We start from the raw sequence: 26,619 nt of genomic DNA, 5'->3' as shown, positions 1-26,619 counted from the left end.
AATTACTGATGAATTTCTGTGCTTTATTCAACTGACATGTACGACCTGGGGTTCTCAGCCGTTGTGCTGCTGACTGCTGCCCTGCCTCTGATCTGCTCAGTGGCAGAGTCACTGCGCTCCAGTCTGCTCAGGGAGCTCGTACACAACACTGCGAGATACCCAACGCAATGCGCCTCATCACCAGGCCACTGAAACTGATGCCAATCCTCTGGCTCCCTGTTCTGGCCAACATCCTGTCGCCAAATATCAACAATGCCGCTCACCGCCGACTCAAGCCCCGATCCCTTTCGGGCAACCGCGCTGCTGTCACCATCTTAGAATCCCACCCAGATCCAGAGGGACACTGCTGGTGAACAGAGAGGGATACCACGAATGTCCAGAATAAACACCTCATCCAAGACTCAAACATCGAACCTCCTGGCTCCGCCATTCCTCAAAGGCACTGGTGGAACCATTAACCGCAACAGAACATCAACAGGCCAATGCGCACATCTGTATACATGGAAAATGCAAGACAAAGCCACAGCAGTGTGCTTGTGGCCATGCAACCCAAACTATGGACCAGAAAGACAACTATTGTAGTCCGCTCTCTTTCAACAGAACAGAATCAAAACAACACGGACTCACTCTTCAAGCCCGCTCATCGCTCGCAGACCGATGACGTTGGCGAAGTGTATCCATCGGGCAGCCACCGGTGCCCGTAAAGCAGTAGCAACATGGCATGTTTGTTCACATGCCAACTTTATTCATTGGCTGTGTCGGATGGAGGATTTGCGAAACACATTTTACTTTCGCGATCCGACCCAAACATCCACTGTGAATCTGGGCAACCACTGTTGGCTTTCTCACGAAGTGGTACTCATTGTATCGACCCAAAAAAGATGATGGGCAAGTTCATGAGATAGGGAGCGGGGGTTCCGTGGTGGGTCCTGCACCACCAAACGTCCCTTTGGTTGACGCAAGTTCGCTCCCCTGAGCGCTGTGAATCACCACCCACAGGCTCGGCCGGGCTCCCATCCGAGGAGCTGAGGCGGGCCCGAGTGGCACCCAGAGGCTGGCAAGCGAGAGGAATACTTAAAGCCACACCGTGGGGGGACACTTAAAGGGGCACCTTTGAGGTTGGGTTCGACTTCATAAAAAGCACTGCGGGGTCTGGCAGAAGGAATGGACGGGCGGATGCCATCAGTGGCAATGGACGCGATGATTGACCTCTTGACTTTTGCCCGACTGAGAGCCTGACCCCCGCCGTGGGTGAGTGGAATGTTCACGCTCTGGCCAGGGGGACCCCGGTGGACAATATAACGACCACGGTCTCAATGTCTGCGCACTCGTCGATGGGTGCCGCCTTGCGCCACGGCGTAGCGACACGGCAGTGGCCGCGCATTGAGAGCGATCTCGTGCACCGACTTGCTGCGTGCCAATCGTTATTTCGGTGTCATGCTGCCACTCCAGTGTCAGATCGTTGAGGTGCAATGGCACGAACAAGCAGCAGGAGTAATGCTCTCATCGGCTTGCACTCGATTGTTGACTGCTGGTCGCATAACGCGTTTCGCAATTGAGCCGCCCGAGCGGCTTCCGTAGGGGTCAGGCAGGGGGGGGGGCTCCCCCGCGTGTCACCTTCACTCGGGACCTGAACAGCGCAGGGCTTCATCGCCGAGTCCAGGGCCTTCACTCAGCAGGGCCTGCAGTGGTCACACGGGGCCTTCACTCAGCAGGGCCTGCAGTCAGCAGGGCCTGCAGTGGTCACACGGGGCTCACCGCGTGCAGGGCCTTCAGTGGGCAATACAGGGCATTGACGACACGGCTATCAAGGGCCCACGCGGCCTTGGCGAACTTCACCGACTGACAGGGCCTTCGCGCGATTCCAGGAGCATCACCCTCGGGCCTTCGTGAGCGTGAGAGCCGGGTATGGTTTTAAGTTACAGCCCATTTGTCACTCCACTGCTGGATGAAGTTCTCCCTCCCGTGGCGCGTAAGTCGGCCACACGACATCGGCGGTGCGCCTTGGTGCAGGGGGAGACGAGGCCCAGGGCAGCTTCTCGTATTGCTCGCCACTGACGTTCGCCACGAGTCGAACTCGGGCTTCAGTAGCGCAGTGCCATCGTGTTATGGGTGGGGTAGTGGATTATAATCGGGCCTCGTTCGAGGAGTTGCTTAAAGCTCTGACTCGTTACCCGTCCACAACACACGAGTCGGTCGTAACCCCCGCCAAGGGAGTGTGTCATTCATAGCTGTAAATGACGAGAAAACCCCAATGGCTACAGAACAATTAAGTGTGCGAGTCTTGCTACAGTAATGTTCTGAAGATCTCGAGTTATATTTTGGCTTTGTGATGGTCTTGTATCAACGCGTGTATAATGAGTGTCATTGCCTTTGCAATACAATATGCCCAATTCCACAGTTGTTTTATCGGAAATGAAGTTGTTACAATGATAGACTGCATTGTTATTAATCTTAATTTTGGAGCTTTCGTGACTGCAGGAATTATTCTTTGATTCTTTGGTTCGAGCCGGCGTGCATTGTTATTGTATTGCTTGTTGTGTAATGTTCACATTTATGTGAAGTTAATGATGTTGTGGTCTGACTGTTTAAATTCTTACCGTTCCAGATCTCCCTCGAAAAAGAGACTTTCGCTCAACGGGTACTCGCTTGTTTTAAACAACAAGTATGTACATTTTGTCCCACCTACTACTTTTAATTATATTGCTCATTAGAAGCTTGACACATAACGCTACCAGCCTTTTGACGTCTCTCCATCTCGTCACCTGAAAATGTTTGCCCAAACTACCACACAAAATGCTCTGCTGCCTCCTTCGCACTCTACGCTGCTGACACATTCTGGAACGCATCACCCTCCTTTGCACTTGACAGATACAAAACTGCAACAAAAGACAGCACAAAAAGACAAGAGCCGGTTTCATGTGCTTTCTCCAAACCCTGGCAGAGTAGAGCGTCATGTGGCCGATCATCTGGACCGCGATGCGCACCTACGCGCCCTACGTGACCTTCCCCGTGGCGCTGGTCGTGGGCTTCGTGGGCTACAACCTGGAGTGGATGGCGCGCGGGGGAGACCTGGGCCAGCCGTACGAGGAGCGAGGGGTGCTGGAGCGACGTGAGGAGCGCCGGCTTCAGGAGCAGCTCCATGACGTGGCCACCGGTGGCCCCGGCCACTTCAACAGTCTGCACGACGTGCGCGAGTTTGCGCCGCGCGCCGTGCTGGAGCGTAACCGCGCCGGCGGTGGAAGCGTGAGCTAGTGCGATGCGTGACGCGCCGTCGAGCCGGCGGGTTGCGTTGAGCTGCGTCTGCGCTGCCAGATGAGATTGGTGATGCGAGCAAAGGTAATTGGTGTCATTCCCATCGTGACGATTCGTCGTGTTTGGCAGACGTTTCGTGAAATTGTAGTGGTGTCCCAATTATTGACAATGGAGCCACTACCACCACGTCTTTGCTGACAATCGGAAGAAATAGATCGGTTAACAAGATGGGAATGATATCCAAAAAATGTAATAAATATTTTGCCAGTCTGTAAGTTTCTTTTATAAAGAATATAATGGGATGGAGGTATCTACACTAAAGACAAAATAATGGTGGATCTAACAACGGTGCAAGATTATATAAATTCAAAAATGTCATGCCACTTAAAGGTTCTCTAATATATTGGCAATGTACCTGATATGATAATTGTGTTGTTCCAATGATAATACTTAGAGAAGGCTTTGTTCAAGCGTATGGGAGGGATGATTTCCTGAATTGGTGTAAACTTCCTCTGCACTAGCATCCTTCATCAGGGGGATGATTGTTGGGACAGGTGCTGAATAGGTAGCATAGAGCTTTCATGAGGTGACTGCCCGTCTTGTAAGACAACTTGAATGAAAGTGTACTGGGCAAAAAAGTTTGATCCAATTTTTGTCACTTGGTCAGACTTTGATCACACCAGTGTCAGTTTGTTATTTGTGTGTAATGCAATCGGTGTCACTACAAATATGGTTATAATTATTGATGGTGTGTTTGGTGTAGTGTTTGCCAGGTGACGTAACAGAAAACATGAAATAGCATACATCCCACCTGTTCATACCTGCAGCCTTTGTAATTGAGTAGTATTAAAGTAAATGTTGAAAGAAATAAGTTTGCCAAATTATTGGTTGATCTTTTTATATATAAACCCAGAAAACATGGACCATTTTTCCAACAGACTGAATAGCAATACTTTTGCATGTGGCTAATATACTCTGGAAAGTTCTGTTGCGTAACTTAATTTCGGTGTCCTAATTAATACAACATAATTCGAGTGTTGCAGTACTTTTATGTCAATTTAACTTTGTCTTCTCCCTTTATGGTACATGTATTTTATTTTGTGTTTAATATATTTACTCTTTGTTTTTTTCGGTAAAGTCACGTCTTTTTTACCTACGTGACTACCGACAAAACCAGAGAGTATGGACCCTTGCAGCCACGAAAACTTCACATCTAGAATTATTATAGATTGTGGAGGAATTGTCCCTAAGGGTATCATATAATTAAACCTTTTAGAGTTAACATAGCTCTGGAAAGTTATAACTGGATACAATATGGCATTCTCTGTTGTAGCTGCATTTTGAGTTTAGTTTGTCCTTTCCCCCAGCACCTCCGATAAGTATGGTTGGCTACGTACGGTGTGAAAGAAATTCAAAATGTATCAATGCATACGTAGCAACTGTTGCCTCAGGTTTAAATGCAGAAGCTGTTATGGGTAGTTGTACAGAGTGGACCTGTCCAGAGTAGGAGGCGATTGTGACACAGTCCAAGAGTTCACCTTTCACTTTGTGACCTTAACTACACCATGCTCCTGCTTGTCAGTGGTTCTGAATGCCGAGGCACTGGCTACGTGGATGCTGGGAACCATTCACACTGGATTTTTGCGTGACGTGAAGCATGTTCACATCACCACAGTGCAACGTAAGACTCGGGTCCCTTGCTCCACCCTTACCCTGATTGGTCGCCCGGCTCACTATACCACTGTGAACACATTTACAAAGGCGCACTCGGCGATATACACGGCGTTGAATGGCAGGAGGTGAACCCTCTGTGTTGCTGGGATGTTGTTACCTGGGTTTCACATGGCTGTTATATGTTGGCTGTGCAATGTTTATTTAAAAGACTGCTCGTGTCTCTTGTGATTGGCCAACATTGTACAATGCTGGTGGGTTTCAGTGAATTTATGAAGTGGCCTTTTCACATATAAATTAATGTGGATGTGTATGCTCATATGTATACATGTTTAAGCAGTATTCCACACTGCTTTTATGTACAGCAAGTTCAATATTGTATTATACAAATAATTTGAATAAAATGATATAATTATATATACATTATCCTGTTGATATCCTTATTGTGGTGATACTTAACAGCAGTCCAGACAAACACAAGTTGCTAAATCATACGTGTAAAATACATATGACAAACAAGTATCTACAGGTATTCTTTGGGTCTTTCGGTAAAGTCACGTAGATAGAAAAAATGAAAATAAAGTGACTAAAAAATAATACAAAAAATCACAACGTTTCGATCGCAACACAAGCAATCGTCATCAGGAGAAAAAGGGGAAAGCTGCTGAGGAAGTCTGTTTTAAAGGTTTGAAATTGGTGTAGCCCAAGGGTCATGAACGAAGTGGGCAGAGCTAGTGATGTTGAAGTGAGGAATTTGCATGTCAATGTAAGATTGGATAGCTACCTCCACGACGAGGGCACGGAGGTGGCCATTGTATTGTGAGGGATTAGCATTTTTTTTGTATTTTATTATGTTTTATTTTTATTATTTTATTATTTCCCTTCTACGTGACTTTACCGAAAGAACCAAGAAGAGAGATTAGCATGTCAATGTAAGATCGCAGCGCTGCCGCCACTTCATTTTTATTACTTTATTTTTATTATTTTTTCTACCTACGTGACTTTACCGAAAGACCCAAAGAATATGAATTCCTGCAGTCACGAAAGCTTTAAGTCAAGAAGTATCTACACGTACAATCATCTCCGTACATACATATAAATATAAACTGAAACTTTTTATTTCACCAGGTAAGTGCTACTGAGCTCAAAAGCTCTTTTTCAGACGCGACCTGTCCACAAATAATAGCTCACCGAAATGGCTTATTGTAATGTGGAAATTTATAGCAGCCAACGACTCTAAACGCGTGTTGAATCTTGAGTGTGGAGGGAAAAACTGGTGGACCCGAATAAAAATCGACGCGACCACAGGGAGAACATCCAAACTCCAAATATACAGGCGTCCCGGTCTGGATAGAAGCCACAACGTCGTGGTAGTTAACATCAGCACTCCATAGTAGTGCACAGATATGGTCCCTAGCATGCTAGGGTTTATTTCAACAGGCACCAAGTTTATTTCAACAATTTAACTTGATGCTTGACCAAATGTAAAATCTGTTGTGAACCAGAACCATTGTGTGTGTACCTTTACGATCTCAAGTGAGGTCAATGGATTTGACCATGATCATGTCAGGAGTCATTTAGCAGCGACCTGTCTTCCCCAGGTGCCCGCTTTCCTGCCGTGAGCCCAACACTCGCTCATGAAATTGGGTCAAACGTCTCAACGCAGAGGCCGCCTCGGAATTCTCGTTACTCAGAATTGCCTGCGTGAATCATTGGCGTTGACATTACAACATTGCCAAAACAAGATAACACGTCAGCAATGTAAATGATTTGTTATTCACTTAATCTGTTTTATTTCAGCGATTTTCGAAAACTGAATGTCTTCATGGCCGATGACGCACTTTGACGCGGCATACCAGGAGCACACGTGAGAGTTCTTAACACAGAAACACTCGGGATAAACGCACTGGATGGGGAAGTGGAGTGTCTGCAGGATTACAATGCCACTGTTTCTGCAGCCGGGTGCTTGACCCCGTTCCCTCCGTGGTTGTGATGGCGCTAAACCTTGGCGCGCCTCCAGATCCTCTCGCACAAAGGTAAATATAGCCCCACTTTTATCTGGGTGCATGGCACTCTTCTCAAACCAATCACTCTACACGTAAACACATGCTCTCATTGTGATCCCAGCTCACCTGATTGCCCCGGGCGTGCATGTTGGTGCGATGCTCTTAGAGGTGTTCAACTCTGAGAAGGGGGAGGAGCTTCACTCCGTTTGTGGGTCTCTGTGCGCGTCTCTGGGTCTCTGTGTGTGTCTGTGGGTCTCTGTGTGTGTCTGTGGGTCTCTGGGTCTCTGTGGGTCTCTGTGCGTGTCTGTGGGTCTCTGTGCGTGTCTGTGGGTCTCTGTGCGTGTCTGTGGGTCTCTGTGCGTGTCTCTGTGTGTGTCTGTGGGTCTCTGTGCGTGTCTCTGGGTCTCTGTGCGTGTCTCTGGGTCTCTGTGCGTTTCTGTGGGTCTCTGTGCGTGTCTCTGAGTCTCTGTGCGTGTCTCTGGGTCTCTGTGCGTGTCTGTGGGTCTCTGTGCGTGTCTCTGGGTCTCTGTGCGTGTCTCTGGGTCTCTGTGCGTGTCTCTGGGTCTCTGTGTGTGTCTGTGGGTCTCTGTGCGTGTCTGTGGGTCTCTGTGCGTGTCTCTGGGTCTCTGTGCGTGTCTCTGGGTCTCTGTGCGTGTCTGTGGGTCTCTGTGTGTGTTTGTGGGTCTCTGTGCGTGTCTGTGGGTCTCTGTGTGTGTCTGTGGGTCTCTGTGCGTGTCTGTGGGTCTCTATGCGTGTGTATGTGGGTCTCTGTGTGAGTTTGTGGGTCTCTGTGCGTGTCTGTGGGTCTCTGTGTGTGTCTGTGGGTCTCTGTGTGTGTCTGTGGGTCTCTGTGTGTGTCTGTGGGTCTCTGTGTGTGTCTGTGGGTCTCTGTGTGTGTCTGTGGGTCTCTGTGCGTGTCTGTGGGTCTCTGTGCGTGTCTGTGGGTCTCTGTGTGTGTCTGTGGGTCTCTGTGCGTGTCTGTGGGTCTCTGTGTGTGTCTGTGGGTCTCTGTGTGTGTCTGTGGGTCTCTGTGCGTGTCTGTGGGTCTCTGTGCGTGTCTGTGGGTCTCTGTGTGTGTCTGTGGGTCTCTGTGTGTGTCTGTGGGTCTCTGTGTGTGTCTGTGGGTCTCTGTGCGTGTCTGTGGGTCTCTGTGCGTGTCTGTGGGTCTCTGTGCGTGTCTGTGGGTCTCTGTGTGTGTCTGTGGGTCTCTGTGTGTGTCTGTGGGTCTCTGTGCGTGTCTGTGGGTCTCTGTGTGTGTCTGTGGGTCTCTGTGCGTGTCTGTGGGTCTCTGTGTGTGTCTGTGGGTCTCTGTGTGTGTCTGTGGGTCTCTGTGCGTGTCTGTGAGTCTCTGTGTGTGTCTGTGGGTCTCTGTGTGCGTCTGTGGGTCTCTGTGTGTGTCTGTGGGTCTCTGTGCGTGTCTGTGGGTCTCTGTGTGTGTCTGTGGGTCTCTGTGCGTGTTTGTGGGTCTCTGTGTGTGTCTGTGGGTCTCTGTGTGTGTCTGTGGGTCTCTGTGCGTGTCTGTGGGTCTCTGTGCGTGTCTGTGGGTCTCTGTGCGTGTCTGTGGGTCTCTGTGTGTGTCTGTGGGTCTCTGTGTGTGTCTGTGGGTCTCTGTGTGTGTCTGTGGGTCTCTGTGTGTGTCTGTGGGTCTCTGTGCGTGTCTGTGGGTCTCTGTGCGTGTCTGTGGGTCTCTGTGTGTGTCTGTGGGTCTCTGTGTGTGTCTGTGGGTCTCTGTGCGTGTCTGTGGGTCTCTGTGCGTGTCTGTGGGTCTCTGTGTGTGTCTGTGGGTCTCTGTGCGTGTCTGTGGGTCTCTGTGTGTGTCTGTGGGTCTCTGTGTGTGTCTGTGGGTCTCTGTGTGTGTCTGTGGGTCTCTGTGTGTGTCTGTGGGTCTCTGTGCGTGTCTGTGGGTCTCTGTGTGTGTCTGTGGGTCTCTGTGTGTGTCTGTGGGTCTCTGTGCGTGTCTGTGAGTCTCTGTGTGTGTCTGTGGGTCTCTGTGTGCGTCTGTGGGTCTCTGTGTGTGTCTGTGGGTCTCTGTGCGTGTCTGTGGGTCTCTGTGTGTGTCTGTGGGTCTCTGTGCGTGTTTGTGGGTCTCTGTGTGTGTCTGTGGGTCTCTGTGTGTGTCTGTGGGTCTCTGTGCGTGTCTGTGGGTCTCTGTGTGTGTCTGTGGGTCTCTGTGCGTGTCTGTGGGTCTCTGTGTGTGTCTGTGGGTCTCTGTGTGTGTCTGTGGGTCTCTGTGCGTGTCTGTGAGTCTCTGTGTGTGTCTGTGGGTCTCTGTGTGCGTCTGTGGGTCTCTGTGTGTGTCTGTGGGTCTCTGTGCGTGTCTGTGGGGCTCTGTGTGTGTCTGTGGGTCTCTGCGTGTCTGTGGGTCTCTGTTTGTGTCTGTGGGTCTATGTGCGTGTCTGTGGGTCTCTGTGTGTGTCTGTGGGTCTCTGTGCGTGTCTGTGGGTCTCTGCGTGTCTAGACCTCTCGGTGGTCGATCTGTGAGTCAAATTAAATTAAAAAAAACAGATGAATCATTGATTCCGTCCGGGACGCAGTGACAGTGTTGAAGCTTTCACTCCATCACCTTGCATTCTGGCCTCACTCCCACCACTCATATTGATCGCGTGAACTACCGGCTCAGCGCAACGTCACCAACAACCGGCGGGAACTGTCCCCCTGTAGGACACCCCCCCCCCCCCTGTAGGGCAGCCCCCCCTGTAGGGCAGCCCTGCATGCAGGGCCCTTCAAAATTGTGCGGCCGTGTTCCAGCCCTGAAGCCACCGTCGTCACATTCGGAATATTTGAACGGCAGCAGTGAGTAGGGGGAGTGGTGGGTTCACGCATCGAGGATAGTCGCCCTTTATTCCTTGGGGCCCAACACCCCCCAACTCACGAGCGCACACAACTCTGCTTTAAAAGGGCACAGATTGTGGGGTGGCTTCGAAGAGCACTCTCGAGAGGGACGCGCGATTAACGCGTCTCCTGCCCCCTCGGGCATGCGCGTGCCTGCAACCCGCGTGGTGGTGCATGCTGCGGGGTGGTGCGTGCCTTGGACTCACACACTGGGGCTCGCGACTGCATCGTTGGGACGGCAATTTTTTTATTTTACCACCCCCCCCCCTTCCCTCCCTCCCACGCGCTAGGGGATGCGTCCGGGACGCAAGTTGGAGCAATACTTGTGCGTGACATTGAGATGGCTGGCATAGGGTTTCATTGGAGGCAGTAGAATATCCATTGGGGTGAGGTTTCTTAAATTGAATAATCCCAGCTGCCAAGTTCCACACGAAATGAAGCAAACTCACTTTATTTGTGTGCCAAAGCACCTGCTATTGCTTTCCTGGTGTCGTGACGGCTCGCGAAAGGGGATTGGGTCTACAATGAAACTCAGTAGGCGCTGCGTGCCGAGGGAACTAATAGTTTAACACGTCGTGTTAACACGTGGTGGGCTGAGTTCGCTGAGCTCCGAGTTTGTCCACTCACATCCCGACATGCCCCCCCGGGGCGAGTGTGTGAAGTGTGAACTGCCAGGGGGCTGTGCCTGAGACGACGACGAGAGCGAGAAGGGAACGAGACCCCCAAAGGGAGCGAGACCCCAGAGGGAGCGAGACCCCCAGAGGGAGCGAGACCCCCAGAGGGAGCGAGACCCCCAGAATGAGACCCCCAGAGGGTTCGTTCACCTGTGTGCCAAACTGCCATAGGGAAATAGTTGGCATTACGACAAAAAAAGATATACGTGGTTAACGTGGTAATTTTAATGGACCAAAATGCGTAATTATAGTATTAATGATTAATTACAAATAAAATGCACCTTTAGTCACATTGGAATGTTCTATTAACAGTGTAAAAAATTGATACAATTGAAAAAACCGAAATCAATGCACCTGGAAACATTTTTCCGTGAGGCCCTTTCTGAATTTAAGTCGGCTGTTGTCGTCCACGGAGGAGATGGAGTGATGAAATCGCCCCTTGTGCAGGAGCGATGTGGGTTGTTGCATGACGGCATTGTGGGCGATAGTGGCGGCTTGGGGAGGCCTTCATCCAGCAGTGGATTTACCGTGGCTGATGATGATGCAATGAGGGGCTGCGTCAGTGCTCTAAGGGGTCAAGCATTGGATATTGACAACTGTTGCGGATACCAGATGGCCGCTTGACCTTTCCATCGCTGACGCCTTCGCTGGCTGTCCCCACTCTCCGTCGCTCATTGCGTGGGAACCAGCTGCTGCCGTGCCTGCACCACCGCTGCCAGCGTGACGCTGCCCAGCGGGGCGTCACATTTCAGCTGAGCTTGTCACTGGGTTATTCCGCGCAGTTGAGAAAGCGCGTCTCAGGAGGGACCCCCCCCTCCCTTGCTCAGAGGTGAAGGAAATCACAGTTGCGATGATGGATCACTACGCAACATTGCCGCTCTCTTTGTAAACGTTGGGTCGTAACGTTCTCTCATGCGTGCCGTCACAGGGGAGGGTGCACGCACAGCCGTGTGTCATCGTAGAGTCAATATCTGTCTGTGCGGTGAGGCACATGCACGACAGCACCAGCATTAACCTATACCAGATATATATGGCGTGTATGCTGACAAGAAATATTCATATTTGGACGGTGTACATATCGAGCCTGTGGCGTGATCTTGCAGTACTGGACTTATGAATATGACGTGGACACATCAGCGGCAGATTCGATATAGTGACGATGGTGACGATCATCGCCAACAGTGGAGGACGGGTGCTGTGAGAATTCATGGGCCCAGATGGGTCATAGATGAAAATACTGGTGAGTAAAGCAATGGAATTGTAGCAAACTAAACCCGTAATCCTTCAACAATGATTGTTCTATTGTTGACTTTTTCCTGCCATGGGAATGTGGAATTTCCAGTGAAGCTGAGCGCCGCTCTATCGGTAACTGAGCAGAGAGACTCCGTGACTCGACTTCGCTTTGATGTATTTTCATTCGTTCTTCAGTTAAAGACAACAACAAATCCACACCCTCCCGTGGGCTCCATCACCTGCACTCTGCTCCCTCGCCCCCTCAGCGTCTCGCTCAGAAGCGCTTCGCCGCGCTTCTCTCCATTGCCACTCACGCCTCACGGTGACAAGTGCCGTGGCCACCGGGGTCTGCTCTCTCGGCTGGGGAGCGAGCGAGCGAGCGAGCAGGGTAATCGCGTAGTAAGCGTGCCGAAAATACCCCCGTGGAAGCGCCGTTCCTCGCCATACATGGGCGCGCCGGGCAGCAACGCCCTCGGGTATCCATCTCGCTCCCCCTGCGCTCCCCTGGCGCTCTCTCCCATCCTTCCTCCGGGTCCCCTCTCGCCGCACGCCTCTGGGATTGTATCGTGCGCTCGGCTTCGTGGGTTTGTGGTGCCGTGTGTGCGTAGAGTGAGGAGGAGGAGGGAGTCGTTTGAAGGCTCACCTGGCCGTTTCGCGAGAGTTTAGAGAGTAACCAGGTAGGTGCCAGATCACCCTCGCGTCTGGCTTCGCTGGTCGTTGATCCAGAGAGCAATGACACCATTAACACGTTAACATTTAAACATACATTGTTTAGATTATATACTTTGTGTGTGTTGTATATGCAATTGATTGAATGTTAGAATGTATATTATGCTGTACATGAGGCCCTGTTGTATACTTACACCACGAGACGCAGCAATACATTTTCTAATTTGCATCTTCAGTTTACCAAATGTGTTTTACGCGCATCCTATTTCCGTAGGTAATCAAGAGTAAAACTACCGTAACTTAAGAAAATATTAAGCTGTTAACTAATTTGCATGCTTGCAATTGTCATGTGCTCTGTGTGTGTAAAGACTGTGAAGAATGTTAAACATTATAATCACAATAAGCAAGAGCAGTGGAGCGATAAGGATGTCATCAATGATTATTTAATAGGCTGCCTCATCCTTTGAACCATCGAGCAATTGAGGAAAGTGGCATTTGCTAGTCGGCATGGTCTGGATTAAATTACATGAATATTATATTACATAGTTTGCATTATAGTACACGTAAATTATATTGGATATATTATGTTACACATGACCTGTTTTGGGATGGGGAGAATGTATGCAGAATCATCACCAAACAAATGTGCAGCCCTTTGTCACTTACCATCACTGCTTAAATGAACGTTATTTAAATCAATGTATGAACTTTATATTCGAAATTTTACGCTCGAACATTTTCACATTGCTATGCAGTTACTTTAATTATCTAACAGATTCTGCGATGCTGATTCGGTCACGTTTAGCCCCCAAGGGTCTTTGCTCACATCTCCAATACTTGTTTTACACGCACGCACGCACGCACATATATACCGCACTGTGCTGTATATATAGGCGGGCTATATATACTCCGAGGAATAGCATTCGCCCGCAATTAGAAGGGCAGTTTGAGAGTTTAAATTTCGGTGGGAGAGTGAGGGGGATGGGGTTGGAGGAGCGACTTGTCCCTGTCCATAGTATCTGAGGTGGATAAAATAATGAGTACCATTTCGCAGGAAGTGAACGGTGATTGTCCTCTGCCCACACTGATCTGGATCAGGAGAGCCACCACAACAGCTGCGAGCACTGAGTGGCAGAGGTGTGGACTCGAGTCATGTGACTTGGACTCGAGTCAGACTCGAGTCATGCATTTGATGACTTGCGACTCGACTTGGACTTGCATAACAATGACTTTGTCCCACCTCTGCTGAGTGGGCACTCTGACCTTTGGCTTTGCTTTTCGCACAAACGAAAAGCAAGTCCTATGGTCGCGCATGCCTTCCGAGTTCAAATCATGGATGGGAGTGAACTGAGCCCATCATTCCCAGGGTGTCGATCAGATACGTGCAATGTTGTGTGCAAGTCAGCAGTGGTTGTCCTGTGGAAGACTTGTCCCATTACAGGAATGTGGAATTTCAGGCACTGAATCAGTACTTTATATCGAAGATGAGCATTGCTTCCGTGCTTATTTGAGCAAGGAATCACTTTCACCAGACTTGGATTATAAAACCTCATTTGCTGGCTGTGTTGTGTATTCATTAGTGACTCACCAACTTACTACACTGGAAAATCTGGGTTAATCCCCGCCAGCTGAAACCTGATTTCAAACCAAGCATCTCAGCAGTGGTGGCTCAGTGCTTTGACCGCTAATCCACCCAGCCACCTCTTCTTGTTTAACTTTTAATTACCAGGTACGCTATTTGAGTAATTGACTAATGGCCTCAAGAATGTAGGTCAGCTTTCCGGGTGCCCTTGCAGTCAATGGAATGTGCTGATGCTGCTGCTGGTGCTGCTGATGCTGTTCCAATATTACTCATCGTCTTAACCAAATCCTGTAACTGGGCTGGAGCTAAAATTTTACTTATTTTTTCTTTTACCAGGTAAGGCCCACTGAGCGATATGAATCTATTTTTTCAGAAGCGACCTGGCCACATATGATAGCTCAACAAAGTGGCTTTTCACGTGGAAATGTATAGCAGTCACATGTTTTAAACGCAAAGCTTATAAATGTGGAGGCGAAAAACCAGAAGACCTGGAGAAAAATCCACGGGACCACAGGGATAACTTGCAAACTCCAAATATACAGCAGCAGGCGTCAGGGTCGGGATCGAATCCACGACCTCCTGTATAGCAGGCGAGGTAGTTAACATCTCACCACCGCGGCACCCTATGTAGAACTGGACCCCAAATGCAGCAGCTGTTTGCCAAATGGGAGCCAGCCGGGGCATTGGTCCTGTGATTGCATTTCTCTAAATGGCTCCCTCGCTCAACCCGCCCACTTTATTCACCTCGTTCGCGATAATGGCTTTCTTCATGAGCTCCACACTGGCATCTGTGGGATGGTGGCAGTGGCTCACCGAGAGACTGAAGATGCTTGAAGATGCTTTACATGCAGACGTGTTTTTCTTTCGTTAAAAAAACCTCTGGCTCAAGTTACTGCCGGCTCGAGTGATTGAAAAATAATACCCCACTCGATTATTGTCGTATAATGACCCTAGTTCAAAAAATATTAATGCATTCATGGTAATGGCTACTAAAAGGATTGGTGAAGGGAATAAGAAATATTATGGGCACATTATCAACAAGCGTCTGTGCCCACGAGGACATTGCTGAACCCATTACAGGCCACTCTAAAGTAGGTCACTGTGTGCCGGTGTAAATGAGTGCATACTTTTATTCTAAATCTCAGCAGTGTTCACCGAATGTTAATGGAAAGCATTGATTTCAATGTGAAAATGGACCGCTAATGCTGTTACCGATAACTCTGTGAAAATAACCAAAGGCCAAACATTCCGAAATAAATGTCCCATTTTGCAATAAGTGCATTGCCGCTAATTGGGAATTGTCTCCACAGTCTGCCTAGCGGACTTAGCAACGCAGCACTTCCACACCTGGGCGCTGACCAAACCTTGTATGTATATATGTTGAACTTCTTTCACACCGTACAGAGCCAACCGTGCTATTTGGAGGTGCGGGGAAGGCCAAACTAAACACTAAAATAATAATCATCGTCATTATCAGCACCATCGTCATGGCCCATCTGCTGCTGATGTTTTCGTATCATTCCTCTCTAGCACCTCCTCTTCCTCATCAGTCCATGATCGTTTTCTTGGTCGCCCTTTGCCTCCGTTATCTACCACGATCGTTGCCATTGCTCTTGCAGGCGTCCGGTTCGGTGCCATTCCTCTGACGTGACCGCAGTAGCCCGCGTGCATCACCGAGCTGATAGTGGACGTCACGTCTCAGTCGTGTCGCGTCGTGCCACCTGTCCGCAGTGAACGTCCTCCAGCAAGGCTGTCCCAAGTCGGGCTACGTCGAGCTACACCACCACCAGCAGCAGCAGCGGGGCGATGTCCGTGCAAGCGAGAAAGAGCCGCGGGCTGGGCGTGTCGCAGCACACCGCTCACTCCGACTACCACAGGGTCCGGGCGCGGAACGTCGAGCTGAGCGACGCCCGCCTGCGCTCGGCCGAGGCGCAGCTGCACGCGGCGGACCGCGAGTACCGGGCGGCGCGCGTCGCCTCGCTCCGCGACTACCGGTCGGCGCAGCTGGAGGCCATCACGGACGAGTACCGCGTGGCCCGGCTCGACCTCGGCCGCCAGGAGCACGCGGCCGCGCGGCTGCGCGAGCAGCGAGCGGCGCGGCGGCAGCTCGCGTCGTCCGAGCACGCCGGCGCCGCTGCCGCCACGAGGGCCAAGTCCGGCAAGCGCGAGTACCAGCTCGCTCTGCTCGACGCCAGCGAGGACGAATACGCCGCCAGTGCCCGTTACAAGTCCGCCCTGGAGTCGAGCAAGCGTGAATACAGCTCGTCGCACCTCGAGTCGAGCAAGCGTGAATACAGCTCGGCGCTCGTTGACTCCACCAACAGGGACTACTACGCCGCTGCTGCGGAAGGGGAGGGGGCCATCCGCCTGTGCGAGTGAGTACTGCCACCACGCGCGGCCGGCTCGTGCCACACTATTGAGGGTTCGTCGAGTTTGGTAGCGAGACCGGGGATAGGTCTCGTCTGCGAGAGGGACCTGGCTCACGGAAATGACAAAAGCGATGGCGTAAAAACAAAGCGCAGCGATGAAGCAAATGGAAATTGGGGTGACAACAACCGAGTTGGAGAAGAGATCTAAAGCAGTGCACAAACATCAATATTACGTTAAATAGATTTCCTGGAATGAAAGTGGCATCGGCTTTAAGCGTGTAGCCATCAAAGGACGCATGGACACATGATTTCCTGAGACTGTTGTGCCTCGATGATAAGTCGTTGTTTTTGAAAGTAATTGGCAATTGCCTCCACCAAAGAGGGTTAAACATCTCCCGTGGGGCCCACGCTAACCATGCCGAACAACGGCACTGAACCCTTGCAACTAAACAAGCGCACACTCATAGACATGCTGAATAGGCATCATACCCAACAACATGATGGGAATGATATAAATGTCACTGCCGTGCTTTATTGAATGTATCTTGCAGAGAGAGGCTCGGGGAATGATTTTTGTGTTTGATTAATAGTCACCTTTGCCTGAATTTATGGAGAAAACCCGCGCATGGCTCCACATTTTCACACGATGATAAGCCACTGAACCATCATCTGTGGGCAGGTCACTAGTGGTAAAATATAAATAGTTTAGTTTGGATCACCAGCAGTGGGGGAAATCAGCGAGGACGATGCGCCTTGGGCTGCCTCATCTAGACGTGAATCTCTAGAAGTCGCACTTTTCCATAATACTCCGATATGGTCACTTCCACTGCTCGGGCCCAGAACCACGGCGCTGGCTCCTGGGCGGCCGCGTCTCTCGCATGGGCGAGCCGCCGTGAGCATCAGTGCGCGTGTGCCCCCCCTCCCGCTACCTGCCACTCAGGGGGAAGGGCGGCACGTACGAGCTGGAGGAGGAGGTCGCGGCTGGCACCGAGGTGCTCCACCTGGGCCGCTGGAGCCCCGTGCTGAGCCCCCGGGTCAAGCGCTCGCGCCACCTGCGCATCCTGCAGGATCACGAGAACCTGCAGCCCGGATACCAGTACTACGTGCCCATCTACCGCAGCCGGTATCAGCCAGCACACGCGCCGGGACGCACGGAAAACAATTACACGATGCAGAATTCCCATAGACTCACATGGGGGACAACGGGATTCCAATAGGGTCACATGGGGGAAAACGGAATGCCCATAAGGTTACATGGGAAAACGGGATTCCAATAGGATCACATGGGGAACACGATTAGGGCAAGTCCTGAGGCCACAGCCCCGAGGCCAAGGTCGAGAACGAGAACGGCGACAATGTTCTGGAGCTGAAGGCTGGTGCCGCGGCCCTGCCCAGCCAGATCCGCACCAGGAGCAACAGCAGCAGGTGAAAGGTGAAATATTGAGAGGTAAAGATGGAACAGGCCAATGGACCTTACCACCTGAGTTCAATTACCGGCCACAGCTAAACATCAGTGGTGAGTAGCGATATCCAAACGTGTTCTGACCTCTTCCCCTTCACGAACTCGCATCAACTAGCCATCGAACAAAGATGGTCACTGCGTCGCACGCTTTCAGATGCCCTTCTGCGGCCGTCTGGAAAGCTCTTTCCTTCCGATATTAGGAAGCCACTGGAGCTGTGCACTTTTAAATCATCTAGATGTAAAAACTAATTTCTTGAGAACGGCTTTTTGTTTTTAGTTTGCTGTCATTTCCCCGCAGGGTTGGTTACCTACAGTGCGAAATAAGTTCAACATACATACGAACGCACGGCCAAATAACCCCCAGCACGATCTCGCTGCCCCTGCTATTGCTGCCCTTGCAGGCTCGGTGCCACCGCCTCCTCCTCCTTCTCGGAGCTGTCGAGCACAAGCCGCGCGTGGCAGCACGAGTACTCGCACGAGTACGCGCACGAGTCCTCGCTGCAGCGCGAGCAGCAGCACGAGCAGCATGAGCAGCGGCAGCAGCTGGAGGAGGAGGAGCAGCAGCTGGAGCTGGAGCTCTCCAGCAAGCGGCGCTCCGCCTACCGCTCGAGCCACTTGTTCGCCAGCGAGCTGGAGAGCGTCGAGGAGAGCATGTGGCGCTCGCGGCAGATCATTCGGGAGCGCGCGGACCTCTCCCACATCCGTCAGCAGGTGCTCGGGGCACGCACGGCACGGCTGAGCCGCCCGGCAGCTACACACAAACACAGATAAACACACACGCAGATCCCTCCTATAGCTTTAACTGTTAGCGAGTAGCGCCTATGAAGGCCGGGACGGCACACGAGGGGGTGGGTGGCCAGCACCAAGCCCGACCGCCTTTGTCTCCCCAGTGACGATGTTTACACACCGCGCCAAGTACTCCATTGAGGCTGAGTGGACCGAGGGGAGGCTCAGGACCGGTTCAAATATTCTCCACTGGTGTTGATGGCCGTGGGCGGGAATCGAACCCGGGTCGCCTGGTTCGAGGCCGCAGCGTGTATTCTCATGCTCGTTTGTCCCGTGCATAGCTGTTGGGGGATGCAATGGAAATCAATGGACTGGTTCAGCGTTTTTCAGCCTACGCTTTGTAGTTTTTTGTTTAATCATTCATTCAACGAGCTTTCACAACACGCGGGATATGTAATCCACGTTGACCAACTGTACTCTCTAGGGTGAAGTGATTTCGATCTGAGAAAAAGTCGTCGTTTGTTTTACAACGGATCTGATTGGGACTCACAGACGCTGTCTGTATTCCTCTAGCTCAGCCGTTTCTCCAGCCGAGATGCTGCACTGCAGTCAGATGTGTGCCGTGATTTACTCCCGCGCCATCAAATTTTCAGGTTTACACTCTGCGTCAAGTTGTAAATTAAGTTTAAGGTGGCTTTAGAACCTGCTGGACTCAACGGCGCATTCAATCACGTCGCCGTGTATATATATTGAACGTATTTCGCACCGTATGTAGCCAACTGCTAATTGTAGGTGCGGGGATGGACAACAAACGAAACACAAAATCAGTTCTAAAGAAATTCGTTTTCAATCGAGATGATTTAAAGTGCAAACTCCAGTGGCTTCCTGGGTTGGTGCGCTGCAATGAAGCAATTTGTTTGCTCATTAAAAATTCAGCATGGCCAAGAAACATCATCGTGTGCTCTAACATTGCATGTACACTCCACGTGGGGCACTTTACAAATGCTGACATACAGAGTATCAGACGCCCGTTATTGAACGAGATTCTCTCACGATTACACCAGATTATCAGGTGATTTAACCAGATTTTGTCATGATTACACCAGATTTTCACGTGATTTAATCAGATTATCTTGTGATTTCATCAGATTATCTCATGATAAATACCAGATTATCACGTGATTTAACCAGATTCTGTCATGACTACACCCGATTATCACGTGATGCAACCAGATTCTCTCATGATAATACCAGATTATCACGTGACTTAACCAGGGTATCTCATGATTACACCAAATTATCACGTGACTTAACCAGATTTTCCCATTGACTACACCAGATTATCACGTGACTTAACCATATTTTCGTCAGAGGAAATCAGAAGACGGTCTCTCAGCTCAATCGCCAATTACTGCTCACAATACACTCGTGGCAATGTTGGGTTTGCACTCAATTTGGATAAATTGCGGCTCTGGGAGTAGAGAATATTGATTCGAGGGTCACATGACAGGGCGTCTGGGAAGTCCGCCACTAAAACATTGTGCGTTAACGAGGACGCTGGAAGGAGTCTCAGAAAGAGTTCTGTGAAATCTGGGCCGTTCTTGTCCACGGGTTGATGCTTTGCTCTCAGAGAGAGTCCTCAATCGGCACTCCATCTCATGACACGGTCCAAATAACACCATGGAATAACAGAGTAAAAAAAAACACAATTCAGTAGCATCACGAAATAGGACAAATCCGTGTGACTTTTAAAAGTGGTAGATTGAGATGTCTGGCAGGGTGTGTGTGGGGAGCGGTGGTAGAGTGGTTAGTGCACTGCTTTATGAACCCGATGAGCTGGGTTCAGTTAACTGAACCGGTCTTGGGCCTCCCATAGGCGGCGGACGCAGCCTTAACTGAGTACCTGGTGCAGTGTGGAGAGATCATCAGTCGGGATACAAAGGTGGCCGGGCACGGTGCTCGCTGCGCAGCGCGCGCCCCAGCAGTCTTTGTCTCTGCGTGTAGATCCACACGCGCTCCCAGGTGCAGAAGCGCATGAGCCTGGACGGGCAGCTGCGTGCGCCGCACTTCACCGTGCGGCTTCGCTCGCACACCATCTGGGAGCGCATGAACGTCAAGTTCACCAGCACCGTGGACGCCTGGCCCGAGGTCAAGATCACGTGGTGAGTGAGGGTGCCGGACAGAGGCGTCGCGAAGCTACGGGGCTGATGCTGAAACCGGCGTCCAACGGCTGCTCAAGTGATCGTCGGGGTTGGTGATGGTGGCCGTGGCACTGAGCCCGCGTATGAATTATCCACTTTTCTCTGGCAGGGGCTGGGTTACTCATTCCAAATAACAGCCATTGTCAATGTGCAGAGCCCCGAGAGGTAACGACGGCTTTGTGAGGAGGTGGCCCATGAGGATTATGATGGCGTTCATGTGACAAAACGTTAAGGGTGTAACAACACGTCAAGTCATCCATTACGATGCGTCCTTACCCCTATAATACAGGCATGGAATGATAATACACTACACATGTGAAATAATTCATTTCGTTTATAATTTTTTATTTTTATTTCGTGTGCCTTGCATCCGATGGGTTTGACACATCTGTCCACGTTATCGTCGCCCCATTTACAAAGACCAACGAATGGGAACTGATTCTTGGATGGAATTGTGACCCTGAATTGTGACCCTGATTGACGACAACTCAGCGGCTGGCGAGCGGGGCCAGATCGCTGGAGCCTGCGAGGATGACAATGAAAGGGTTCCATAAATTTAGACCAAAAGTCACACTCGACTGACATCGCTCTGCCAAATCATCATCTGTCTGCACCACACAACGCCCAACCCTGCACTGACCTGGTCAAGTTCAATCTCAGCATGCCAACCCTTAATGAGTCGCCCCCATCACGCCTTACACCATCACATGTCTCCAGCCATCCTTGTATAACATTACAGGTGCGTACGTTAATGACGGTCTGAAACAGGCGAATGCACGTGTCGCTGTATTTACTTTCATTATATTTACTTTAGTTTCTAGCGCCACGCGAAATGTCGTGAGCGCAGCAGCTTGGGAGCGTCGGGTTTGCGAGGATTAAAGGAAGTCACGCAGCGGCAGGCAATGTTCTCCCGCGTGATGACAAAGCCGAGATGCTGCAGTGCAGTTCGGCAAGTGTCCGCGTTGTTTGTCTGTCTAAAGTGACAACAATAGCAGCAGCAGTATTAAGGCACAACGCTTTCTTCCCTAGACCGTCGGGTACAATCTGTTCCAAGTTTCTAAGAAGCGATGCTGGAAGGAAACACTCTGGCTGGAGCGTGCTTATCGTCTTCTGCTTTAACTTCCTATTTTTGTTTTTTTAAAGGTACAAGAACAACGTCCCCATTAGCTCGGAGATGTGTCCCGAGAAGTACAGAGTTGAGAGCCGATTCGGAGTGAACACGCTGGAGATCAGCAGGTGAGCACGTGTTTGTCAATTTGCTCATGGAGGTCATGTCACGGTGCGCGCATTTCGATTGTCACGATTTCATGAGTGGTCAAGGATGCATACGGGACTTGATTTCTCGTGACTAGGAGCAGCCACAGAAGTATACTGGATGTGGTGTCAATGTGATTTCGTGCTCCAATTAGCATTGAGGCTGTGCTCATTTCTAACCCTTAACCGGTGGTTGGAATTCCCCATTCCTACGACAGGGACCATAGTGGTAATCATTTTATCGACCATTGAGGGATGATGGGCTGAGTCAACCCCCAAATGGGATTTTAACTCTTACCTTCCGATTGCGAGCCGCTCGCTTCCCCACTGAGTCAACTGGTGAATGCGCGTTCTGGGTCACCAACGTGAGCACACTTGGCTGAAGTGAAGTCCGGCATCCGTACGCACACACGCACGGCGCGACAGACACGCACACGCACGGCGCGACAGACACGCACACGCACGGCGCGACAGACACACACACGCACGGCGCGACAGACACGCACACGCACGGCGCGACAGACACGCACACGCACGGCGCGACAGACACGCACACGCACGGCGCGACAGACACACACACGCACGGCGCGACAGACACACACACGCACGGCGCGACAGACACGCACACGCACGGCGCGACAGACACGCACACGCACGGCGCGACAGACACACACACGCACGGCGCGACAGACACGCACACGCACGGCGCGACAGACACGCACACGCACGGCGCGACAGACACACACACGCACGGCGCGACAGACACACACACGCACGGCGCGACAGACACGCACACGCACGGCGCGACAGACACGCACACGCACGGCGCGACAGACACACACACGCACGGCGCGACAGACACGCACACGCACGGCGCGACAGACACGCACACGCACGGCGCGACAGACACGCACACGCACGGCGCGACAGACACACACACGCACGGCGCGACAGACACACACACGCACGGCGCGACAGACGCACACACGCACGGCGCGACAGACGCACACACGCACGGCGCGACAGACGCACACACGCACGGCGCGACAGACACACACACGCACGGCGCGACAGACACACACACGCACGGCGCGACAGACACACACACGCACGGCGCGACAGACGCACACACGCACGGCGCGACAGACACACACACGCACGGCGCGACAGACGCACACACGCACGGCGCGACAGACGCACACACGCACGGCGCGACAGACACACACACGCACGGCGCGACAGACACACACACGCACGGCGCGACAGACACACACACGCACGGCGCGACAGACACACACACGCACGGCGCGACAGACGCACACACGCACGGCGCGACAGACACACACACGCACGGCGCGACAGACACGCACACGCACGGCGCGACAGACACACACACGCACGGCGCGACAGACACACACACGCACGGCGCGACAGACACACACACGCACGGCGCGACAGACACACACACGCACGGCGCGACAGACACACACACGCACGGCGCGACAGACACACACACGCACGGCGCGACAGACACACACACGCACGGCGCGACAGACACACACACGCACGGCGCGACAGACACACACACGCACGGCGCGACAGACACACACACGCACGGCGCGACAGACACACACACGCACGGCGCGACAGACACACACACGCACGGCGCGACAGACACACACACGCACGGCGCGACAGACACACACACGCACGGCGCGACAGACACACACACGCACGGCGCGACAGACACACACACGCACGGCGCGACAGACACACACACGCACGGCGCGACAGACACACACACGCACGGCGCGACAGACACACACACGCACGGCGCGACAGACACACACACGCACGGCGCGACAGACACACACACGCACGGCGCGACAGACACACACACGCACGGCGCGACAGACACACACACGCACGGCGCGACAGACACGGACACGCACGGCGCGACAGACACACACACGCACGGCGCGACAGACACACACACGCACGGCGCGACAGACACACACACGCACGGCGCGACAGACACGCACACGCACGGCGCGACAGACACGCACACGCACGGCGCGACAGACACACACACGCACGGCGCGACAGACACACACACGCACGGCGCGACAGACACACACACGCACGGCGCGACAGACACACACACGCACGGCGCGACAGACACACACACGCACGGCGCGACAGACACACACACGCACGGCGCGACAGACACGCACACGCACGGCGCGACAGACACGCACACGCACGGTGCGTACAGACACGCACACGCACGGCGCGACAGACACACACACGCACGGCGCGACAGACACACACACGCACGGCGCGACAGACACACACACGCACGGCGCGACAGACACACACACGCACGGCGCGACAGACACGCACACGCACGGTGTGTACAGACACGCACACGCACGGCGCGTACAGACACGCACACGCACGGCGCGTACAGACACGCACACGCACGGTGTGTACAGACACGCACACGCACGGTGTGTACAGACACGCACACGCACGGTGCGTACAGACACGCACACGCACGGTGTGTACAGACACGCACACGCACGGCGCATACAGACACGCACACGCACGGTGTGTACAGACACGCACACGCACGGTGTGTACAGACACGCACACGCACGGCGCGTACAGACACGCACACGCACGGTGCGTACAGACACGCACACGCACGGTGTGTACAGACACGCACACGCACGGCGCGTACAGACACGCACACGCACGGTGCGTACAGACACGCACACGCACGGCGTGTACAGACACGCACACGCACGGCGCGTACCCACGGCAGCGCCTGCGTGCCTATGCACCGTGGTGGCCGCGGATTCCGAGCGCAGCGCTTTCCCCGCTCACGGCGCCCCCCCTCCCCACCCCCCAGGTGCGACTTTGATGACACGGCACAGTACTCCATCTCGGCCATAAACGTCAAGGGCGAGGCTTCGTGCTTCGCCTCGCTCGTCGTCAAACGTGAGCCCCCACAGCCCCCCCCCAAACAGCCCCCCACAGCCCCCCCCCACAGTCCCCCGCCCCCCCACAGCCCTGGTCACCCCACGACTGCGCCTGCGAGCACGGAGTCCGTATCATACCACGACACGTTAACGCACACACACACACATATACAGTATACTCTATGTGCAAACATTCTCCCCCTCACCGCCCATCGTCTACATTAGGACCAATATGTACACCCCGTGAATTGATGTGACGATAACGAGTAAGAGTAGATATATATTTTTTATTTGTTTCATTGATGAGGCGACCACGAGACAGTGGTGGGAAATACTCAATACCTACAGCAGGGCCCAGTTCCTCAGTAGGACAAACACTGTTGACTTCACACAAAGTGGTACTGATTTTATAGACCATGGAGGAATGATGGTCTGGGCCGGGTCCATCACTGACCAGGACTGTGCACCTCCTTCTCTTTGCTTTTGCAGGCTTCAGGGGAGCTCTGGAGGAAGGTTCTGGATACCACGAAGGTCTGTGCTGCCAACCACCACCCATCCATTACATCGAAACCATTGCACACCAAATGTATATTTAGAAAGTGAAGTTACGGGCCGGAATATTTCGTGTCGGTGTTGACACTGTCGTGGCCTATGACCAGTCACGTGGATGTGCCCGAACTCACCAGATCTCTCACGATGTAACATCTCTCGTAAGGTACTCCGCTGGGTCTGAAGGTTACTCACCCACGTCACCAAATCAAACCGAATTTAACTCCCTCTCGTCATCGTCATCCCGTCCATGCCGTGCCACGTAGTCTTCGCTTGCTTTTTTTACTTCGCAAAACTTCGTTTTTTTTCATGACAAAAACCGAAATTGTTTCTTCTCATCCCCATGAGCAGTGTCCACGATGATCCCATCCTACTTCGACATCCACCTCATGGACATGTTCCAGGTGTCGTTCGGCAAGGAGGGCGACACGCTGAGCCTGGGCTGCACCGTGCTGCTCCAGCCCAGCATCCCCGGATTCCACCCGACGCTGGAGTGGTACCGCGACGGTCAGCACCGACTCCCACCGCACACGGTCTCTCGCCCAATGCAGCAAGTCGGTTGCTCAGCGAGGCTTCTCTGGATAATGGGCATCATTGTTATTGAGTAGGCCACATGGTGACAAAAGCGTTTTGTCTCGATGAGGCCGTCTAGCTCAGGGGCCGGAGCACCGAGTAAGGGCTGCCGAGATGGTGGCTTCAAGTCTAAGTTCCAGTCATCCACGAATAATGTCTGTGAGTTTCAGACAATCACATCCTAGGGGTGTCGTTAAGGCCATGCGTTACTGCGGTATATTGGTGTGTATGTATTGGCATGTATATTTCGCGGTGGTGGTGGCAGTAGTGGAGATGGCAGTGACAGTGGTGGCGGTGGTGATGGTGGTGACAGTGACAGTGGTGATGGTGTTGGTGGTGGCGGCAATTTTGGTGATGGTGGCGGTGGCGGTGGTGTGTGTAGATGTGCTCCTGGAGGATTCCAAGTGGGTGGAGACGAGCCGCGTTGGCGAGCGGGGCACCATCACGCTGCGCCACCTCAACAAGGAGGACGAGGGCCTCTACACGCTGCGCGTCGTTGCCGGACTCTCCTACGACCAGTACAGCGCCTACGTCTTCGTCCGCGGTGAGGGTCCATTCGCGCGTGTGCGTGTGCGTGTG

General features: G+C 52.4%; 2 protein-coding genes across 6 annotated transcripts in view; both read left to right on the top strand.

Annotated features, from left to right (window-relative positions):
• Nucleotides 1–1,536: 1,536 nt before the first annotated feature.
• Nucleotides 1,537–5,347, top strand: SMIM12 (small integral membrane protein 12). 5 transcript variants are annotated; one of them, XM_078593997.1, is made up of 3 exons: nucleotides 1,537–1,972; nucleotides 2,609–2,665; nucleotides 2,950–5,347. In XM_078593997.1, the coding sequence occupies exons 1-3, from the start codon at nucleotides 1,949–1,951 to the stop codon at nucleotides 3,253–3,255; spliced, it is 387 nt and encodes a 128-aa protein (XP_078450123.1). In that variant the 5' UTR covers nucleotides 1,537–1,948; the 3' UTR covers nucleotides 3,256–5,347. The 5 variants fall into 5 exon arrangements, with proteins under 5 accessions (XP_078450123.1, XP_078450127.1, XP_078450124.1 ...); XM_078594001.1 differs by having other exon boundaries at nucleotides 1,539–1,906; nucleotides 2,945–5,347; XM_078593998.1 differs by having other exon boundaries at nucleotides 1,539–1,906; nucleotides 2,872–5,347.
• A 6,822-nt stretch (nucleotides 5,348–12,169) lies between these two features.
• Nucleotides 12,170–26,619, top strand: part of LOC144718608 (myomesin-1-like) — a 52,109-nt gene continuing 37,659 nt past the window's right edge. The window contains exons 1-10 of the mRNA XM_078593996.1: nucleotides 12,170–12,348; nucleotides 15,654–16,297; nucleotides 17,232–17,414; nucleotides 18,155–18,464; nucleotides 20,484–20,641; nucleotides 21,824–21,916; nucleotides 24,849–24,937; nucleotides 25,408–25,449; nucleotides 25,819–25,974; nucleotides 26,423–26,584. Of these exons, the coding sequence (XP_078450122.1) occupies nucleotides 15,729–16,297; nucleotides 17,232–17,414; nucleotides 18,155–18,464; nucleotides 20,484–20,641; nucleotides 21,824–21,916; nucleotides 24,849–24,937; nucleotides 25,408–25,449; nucleotides 25,819–25,974; nucleotides 26,423–26,584 (1,762 nt within the window). The 5' untranslated portion in view covers nucleotides 12,170–12,348; nucleotides 15,654–15,728. The remainder of the gene's footprint in view (nucleotides 12,349–15,653; nucleotides 16,298–17,231; nucleotides 17,415–18,154; nucleotides 18,465–20,483; nucleotides 20,642–21,823; nucleotides 21,917–24,848; nucleotides 24,938–25,407; nucleotides 25,450–25,818; nucleotides 25,975–26,422; nucleotides 26,585–26,619) is intronic.

The sequence above is a fragment of the Lampetra planeri genome, chromosome 5 (genome assembly GCF_965212315.1).
Source record: "Lampetra planeri chromosome 5, kcLamPlan1.2.h2, whole genome shotgun sequence".
Classification (NCBI taxonomy): Eukaryota; Metazoa; Chordata; class Hyperoartia; order Petromyzontiformes; family Petromyzontidae; genus Lampetra; species Lampetra planeri.
Note: the sequence above shows the minus strand (reverse complement) of the source record. Positions and strands in the feature narration are given on the sequence as shown.